The sequence below is a fragment of the Camellia sinensis genome, chromosome 13 (assembly GCF_055761805.1).
Source record: "Camellia sinensis isolate YWXY chromosome 13, ASM5576180v1, whole genome shotgun sequence".
Lineage (NCBI taxonomy): Eukaryota > Viridiplantae > Streptophyta > Magnoliopsida > Ericales > Theaceae > Camellia > Camellia sinensis.
Window position 1 is genome coordinate 20,287,890 of NC_138973.1, and position 7,458 is coordinate 20,295,347.

A 7,458-nucleotide genomic window follows, 5' to 3' on the forward strand; every position below is an offset into this window, starting at 1 on the left:
TCAGTGTTATGCTCCAACTTTGCTTCGAAATTTTCGCGAGTTTCGTCCAGATAAGGGACAATTTCTATACTTATATACATACACATAGGTATATATGTTGGAAGGTCGGTGAAGACGGTGCTGATTGGCAAGCTGGTATAGTGTCGGTGTGAGCCAACAGCGACTTGGGTCGCGGTGTCGGTGTGTTCGGAGTTGCTGCGATGGGCGGTGTGCAAACGATGGTGATCCTCGGCAGCGGTGGGAGATAGACGAAGCACTGGTTTGATGTAGGGGAGAGAGAGAGCAGAGAGTGAGAAGTGACAAAGAGTCAAATTTCTTTGATATATGTTTAGGGACCTTAGACATTAAAAAATAATTTTGTGAATCTCTTCCATTACTAAAAATGGGAGAAGGACCTTAGACCAATTTTTTCTATAAAAAAAAAAAAAAATTACATATCAGATTGATTGACTAGAATATTTTGTGAAACTGCTATATTTGTTTTTTTGTTTTTTTTTTTTTTGGATCGAAAACTGTCATGTTTGTTTGTTCCTTTTTGTTTTTCACAAGTTTTTCGAATCTTTCCACCAAACTTGTTTATAGACTGCAATGCAAACAACAACCCATTTCTCACATCAATACTCGAAAGCTCTGATCTTGATTGAGTTCTCTCACTCACCACCACAGTTTGACTTTAATGGCTTCTCTCTCATCATCTCTCATGAAACCCATTTCACAAACCTCATACACTTCCCTCAATTTCACTGACCACTCTCCAAATTCGCTTCTCCTTCCCCAAATTCTCTCCTTTTCAGGACTTGGGTTTCGAGGACGATCACTGGGGCTATTGAGCGTTATGAAGAATTCGAGTCAAACAGAAGCTTCAGTTGGTAAGCTTTTCATAATCTTCATCTTCTGGGACATTTTCTTTAATGGGTTGATGAGAATTTAAACATTTTCCTTGTACTTTTGATGGTTGGCTTGTTTTGATTTCAATTACTCTGCTTGTCTTGGTCATATACATAACTTATGTCTACAAATCAAAATAATTGTGTTTCTGTTTTCTTTTCCTTCTGAAAATACAAAAAATCGTTTCTGGAAAAGCTGTTTTTTCTCAAAATTTTCTGAATAGAACTCAATTTTTAGAAAACATTCATTGTTTTTTAATATCTGAAAATTATTTTCATACTAGAAATAACACTATGGTTTACTCTATGTGGTTTGCCCTTTTATTTGGAAATATAGTTTGTGGACTAAAATGTACGGTCGACATTCTATCTAAATTACTTGAAGTGTAAAACCCATAAAATTGTATCCCAAAAAGATGATGAAAATGTGTACGGTTTACCCAAAGAGGTTACTTATGCAAAAAACATTTTAATCTGTTCGGTTACACAGTTTTAGTCCACAAATCACAAGAGTTCCATGCTTATTTTCAAATGTCGAATATTAAAGGAAAAAAAAAGGAAACACAACCAAACATGCTTATATGGTGTTTGGTTTAAGGGGAATATACAGAACAATGTACTCTGCATTTTGTGTACTGTAATTCCACATTGTCTCTGGCTTGGGACAGTTAATTTTGGATTTTTAAGACTAATGTTGGTGTTTGTTGTGGCAGAATCTACTCAAATATCTGATGTCCCACTTCTTTCTTGCTCAGAGGTTGTCTCTTCTACCTATATTGTATATATATATACTTGCATCAAATTATGCATATGCCATATATATATATATTTTACAATTGATAGGAGTGCAATAGGGGAAACATCACGCAACTATGAGACTTGAACACGGCCATCATGCCTAGTAAGGGACACCTCATTGACTAGGCCAACCTTGCTAGATATGTTAGTTTGATTTTCAAGTGCTGTGAAAATTCAAACAATAAAAAGAAAGATAAATAACAAATTTTGGAAGTAGATTACTAAGAGAAAGATTTGATTAGTTGAAATGGAGCTGATACATTCAACGTTTATTCTAATTGAAGCTGAAACTAGATTCTAAACTGTGTAGTTTGAATCTAATAGCAGTGTATAACCAATGGTCCGATGATAATTTTGTAAAGAGTGCTATTCGTGTGTCTGTTAAGGCCATTGAAAGGTTGAGAAGTAGTCAAGAAAGTTACAAAAGCAAGCAGCAATACTTGGCTATGTATTCTAGCATTTATGGTGGAATAACAACTGATTCAGCGGCAATGGTGATCCCCATGGACGACCACATGGTTCATAGAGGACACGGGGTTTTTGATACTGCTGCAATAATGGACGGGTTAGTGATTCTTGCTTCACAATTGACTGTACCAATTTATTTGAGGAGGGATTTGGAAAGACAAAGGAAAAAAAAAGAGAAAAGTGAACAAAATTTAGCTTATATTTCATTCACTTTTTTGCCTTACTGTTTCCTTTCCCTCCACAAGGAAGAGTTACGAAATGAACAAAATTTAACGCTTTTCTTTTCTCAGTTTAAGAAATAAGCAAGTGTCTGAACAATTTCTAATTTTCAAACTAATTACTGAATGCATTATATTCCTCCTTCTCTGCATCCTAGATATCTATATGAGTTGGAGCAACACCTTGATCGAATCATAAGGTCAGCGACACTGGCAAAAATAAACCTTCCTTTTGATAGGGAAAGCATAAGACGAATACTCATTCAAACCGTGAGTTCTTCAAAATGCAAACAAGGATCACTAAGATACTGGCTTTCAGCAGGACCGGGTGATTTCCAACTATCCCCATCCAACTGTCGTAAACCCTCTCTTTATGCCATCGTAATCCAAGATCAATCGCCATCCGATCAAAAAGGTGTGAAAGTAGTAACTTCATCAATTCCAATAAAGCCCCCTCAATTTGCTATCATGAAGAGTGTGAATTACCTTCCCAATGTGCTTTCGAAAATGGAAGCTGAAGAAAATGGAGGGTATGCGGCGATTTGGTTGGACCAAGAAGGGTATGTCGCCGAAGGGCCTAACATGAATGTTGCGTTTGTTACTAAAGAGAAGGAGCTTTTGATGCCTCACTTTGACAAAATTCTTAGCGGATGCACAGCTAGGAGAGTTTTGGTTCTTGCCGAGGGGCTGGTGAAGGAGGGGAAAATTCGGGGAATAAGGGTCAGAAATGTCACTGTGGAGGAAGGGAAAGGAGCGGATGAGATGATGCTGATTGGTAGCGGTGTTCTTGTTCGCTCTGTGTTGCAATGGGATGAACAGATCATTGGTGATGGTAAGAACTCATTGCTATTTCTTGTCATCTGCAAATAAATTATTTTGATCCCTATTTGCATGCTAGTTGCAAATTATTGTGTAACTTTCGGTTCCTTGGAAGTGATTCAGTTTGAAACACTTGAATCGTTTAGTTTTGGTAAATGTATTGGAAGTGTGTAAGGCTATATTTGGATCTTGGATTTGTGGAGGGATTTGTGAAATAAGTAGGAAGAGAGAGAGAGAGAGAATCTTCTACTTCATTTATCTTTTCCATTCTCTTCTCTTTTCTTTTTCCTCTACAAATCTCGCTACAAACTCAAGATCCAAACACAGATTAGAGGTGTGCTGTGATGGTAACCCCAGGGACAGACTAATATCTTCCAAGTAAGATTGTACAAAAATTTTCTATATGATTTCTAAAGCTTTTCTCGATATTTATAACTCAAAAAGGACTTAAAGCAATTATTTGGAAAATGAAATTAAAACAATACTTAGCCTGTTCGATTGTGTTTTGGTTTTCATTTTTCATGTTTTTGGAAACAAAAATAGTGAAAAGTTCAAACAAATCCATCACTTTCACATCATTTCCGTTTTTTGTGCGAAATCAGTTATCAAAAATTTGAAAACAACTTTTTGGTGTTTTCAAAAAGCTAGCTGTTTTCAGAAACAATTTGCTAAACAAGTTTTCCCAGGGGTTTAGGATTGAAAACAAAAATACCTTCTTCTTCCTGAAGTGGCTGCCTGTGCACTATTTGTTAGTTTGATTAATCCAAATCTGTTTCATTGTAGGGAAAGAAGGGCCGGTGAGTCTGGCTCTCCTAAACCTCATTGTGGATGACATGAAATCTGGTCCCCATACCGTTCGAGTCCGTGTTCCTTATTGAGAAGTGCATCTGTGACTTCAATCTCTTCTGGAAAGCTATTCTTGCAAAACTGCAACATGTTTTCCTAAACCACGTAGTTCAATTCAATGGTTGACAAAGCTCTGAAGGTTGATAAATAAGCAGAGTTGGTTGTTGCACTGTTGTTAAGCTCTGTGAAGAAAGTAACTGAAATATGTTTATGGGTACTCACTTTATTTCCTTTTCCTAAATAGCGACTGAATGTTTTTCTTTTATGTTGCGTTTAGATCATGGGTTTTGGAAAGAGAAGCTTTCCAATTGCTTATTAAATTCATTATCCAAACATAGCCTATAAGCTCCAAAATGACACCAGTTAATTCCAAGGAAGTAAAATATACATGCATTTTGTATGCTATACTAGAAAGGGGAGAGCACGGGGTTAACCTGTCTAATGAAGCAATCCTTATCGTGATATTGAGTTTCAATTTTATCATTGTGTGACGTAACTTCTTTATTGTCTTTTTAAAAACATAAAATCAAAAACAATTAGTATTAGAAACACACAAGAATTTTGCAAAAATAAGATACAAGATAGATCTGAAGTGTATATCATTAGGTAAAATTACTGTTTAATTAAGTTTTACTCCATTGATCCCAAAAAAAAAAAAAATGATAAAAAAGAGGGTAAAATTTTGATGGCAGGTGCACCGGGGTGCAGATCCTCTCCTTGCAAAGCCATACTTGCAAGCGTCCTTGCAACGGCTGAGATTAAAAAAAAAAAAAAAAATTGAAATTTCGATTCTTTCCGCCCGCCGCTATAGTTATACATTCATATGAGAATCACTCTCACTTTCACTCAACCTTGCAATCCTCCCACTCACACGTCTCCCTCCACCGAATCCACTCTCACCGACGACCAGTCCCTCCGAAGGCACCGGCGACCCAGACGGTAACCCACTTCTAGGAACGTGGGTTCTGAGACCATAGAGGAACCAGGTTAGTATTCGAAACTCTAAAATGAAGATGTTAGGATTGTGTGATTGAGATTGAGAAAATATCTTTTAATTTTGAAAATTAGGGCTTCGATTTCATGTTCGAACAGAAAATAGTGCTTCGATTTGGGATTCGAACAGACAATAGGGCTTTGATTTGGCTTTGATTCGAATAGGGATTCGAACAGAAAATAGGGCTTTGATTTGGGATTGAGAAATTAGGGCTTTGATTTCAAATCTCTGAAACATTGACATGAATTAGGAAAATCAGTGTTGATTTGGGCTTTGATTTGGCTTTCAGGGTGGGTGTGATTTTGTGGGTTTTGGATGAATTAGTTTGACAAATTGATTTGTTTTCTACTTGATTTTGTAAAGAATTGTTTTAGAGTTCCTGTGAAATGATATCCATGACACTAGTTTGAACTTAAGTTTTCAGATTATAGTTGAAAAACTAATTATAGTTGAACTTAATTATTGTATTTGAAAGTAGTTTGTTCTGTGTTTGAAATGATAGTTGAAGTAATTATCTGAGTATGGCACATTTTGGTTTAGCTGAACCATCACTTAAAAACCAATGAGAATGGAAATGATAGGTGAATGAATATATTAAACAAGTCTTTTGATAATGTGAAGTTGCAAGTCTTTATGAATTTTTTTTTTTTTTTTTTTTATGTCATCTCCTTTGTATGCTCAACCAAACTTGGGTTAGTTTGAGAGGGACAGTAATATAATGGCTTTATGGCTGTTTTTGCATTGGATGGATGGGTATTACTAATGTTTTTATGCATTTTATTTTATGTTGTGCGAAGGCTTACAAAATAAAATTTTTTCTACTTTTTTAAGTAATTGATTTGAAAAATGAAGTAAAAATTGTGCTGCAGATTCTTTGGGAACCCTGCTGTTACATTTGAAAATCCAGATTTCAGAGATTCAAATTGATTAAATAGAAATCAATTAAAGTAAAGAAAAATTACTTCATTATATTACATTTTTCTTTGTCAAGTAAGGAACCTTGCTTTGCCAAAAGTCACAGTATGTCTTTCTTTGAATTAGTCTCAAAGTAATTCATAGTAATTCTCATAGCTGAAATGTGACAAATTCTTCTGTTAAATTAGTCTTATATAGATTGCCAAATTTTAAAAGGGTTACCTAAACTATGGCTTTTTTTGAACTACCATTTCAAAAGTCACAGTATGGCTTTTTTTGAACTACCATTTCAAAGCTGAAATGTCCCTTTTCCTCTATAGAACTACCATGGTTCAAAAATTTGTCATGTATGCAGATTTTGAAAAATGGCTTCTTCTTCTAACATTAGCAACATAAGATTACAACCGAGGCTGTGCAATTGTGGAAGAACCGCTGCCATACGTATTGTAAAAACTAATGAGAATGGAAATGAAGGGCGTTTGTTCTTTGTTTGCCTATCAAGAAATGTAAGTTTGTAATTCTAGCTATTTTCTTTGTTTAGTAGTCACATTAATATTTGTCTTCTTCGACTAACTTATTCTCATGCATTGCAGAGTAACACTCCCACTCCCCATTGCAATTACTTCAAGTTCATGGATGAAGATGAAGATGATGAAGACGTTACGTCCAGAATCCATTCGAACTGTACAGCTTGTGATGGTATAACAGTAGAAGACTTTAACGATGTAAGGACGAGGCTTGATTACATGGAAACGAACTATGGTTGAAAACTTCAAAAGATGGAAAAGAATATCAAAGCGATGGTGTACTTCATTGTATTTTCTACCATTTTCTACTTTATGATGTAACTTGTAAGTTTGTAGCATTTTGGGTTGTATGTACATGAACTTGTTATCTATTATCTATTATCTATTTCCCTCAACTGGTGGCCTCAACTTTGGAATGAATGGTGGAATGACTTTTGGAATAAATTTTGTACAAAGTATGGCACATTTTCGAATGAATGAATAAATTTTGGAATGAATGAATGAATGAATTATCTATTATCTACTGAATGAAGTATGGCACATTTTGGAATGAATGAATGAATGATGGAATTTTGGAATGAATGAATGAATGGAATTTTGGAATGAATGAATGAATGAAATTCTAAGTATGGCAGCAGAAGATCATGTTCAATGAATTCTAAGTATGGCAACAGCAGATCCAGTATATCTGTTATTTGTTATCAATGAATGATGAATGAATGATGGAATGAAGCTCTAGCAGAACCATGAACCTGTACCAAAACCATAGAATGAGTGCCAAAACTACTATCTGTTACCAAAACTTATGCCAAAACTTATTTATTGAGTGCCAAAACTGTTATGGCAACATTGCAGCATTGCTATTTGTTTTATGCCACAACTTATTTATTGAGTGCCAAAACTGTTATCTGTTACCAGCCATGTATGGCATTTGAAAACACAATTAGAAGCCATTTGAAAACTGATACTATCTGTTACCAAGCCTA

At 35.3% G+C, this 7,458-nt stretch overlaps 1 protein-coding gene and 1 long non-coding RNA gene across 2 annotated transcripts; both read left to right on the plus strand.

The window, feature by feature from the left end:
* Positions 1-444: 444 nt before the first annotated feature.
* Positions 445-4,301, plus strand: ADCL (D-aminoacid aminotransferase-like PLP-dependent enzymes superfamily protein). Its single transcript, XM_082901685.1, has 5 exons — positions 445-869; positions 1,601-1,644; positions 2,072-2,250; positions 2,530-3,203; positions 3,974-4,301. The coding sequence occupies exons 1-5, from the start codon at positions 677-679 to the stop codon at positions 4,066-4,068; spliced, it is 1,185 nt and encodes a 394-aa protein (XP_082757811.1). The 5' UTR covers positions 445-676; the 3' UTR covers positions 4,069-4,301.
* A 427-nt stretch (positions 4,302-4,728) lies between these two features.
* On the plus strand, positions 4,729-6,867 carry LOC145806046 (uncharacterized). Its single transcript, XR_014348475.1, has 3 exons — positions 4,729-5,022; positions 6,301-6,451; positions 6,539-6,867. It is a non-coding gene; the product is annotated as an uncharacterized LOC145806046 (long non-coding RNA).
* The last annotated feature ends 591 nt before the right edge of the window (positions 6,868-7,458 follow it).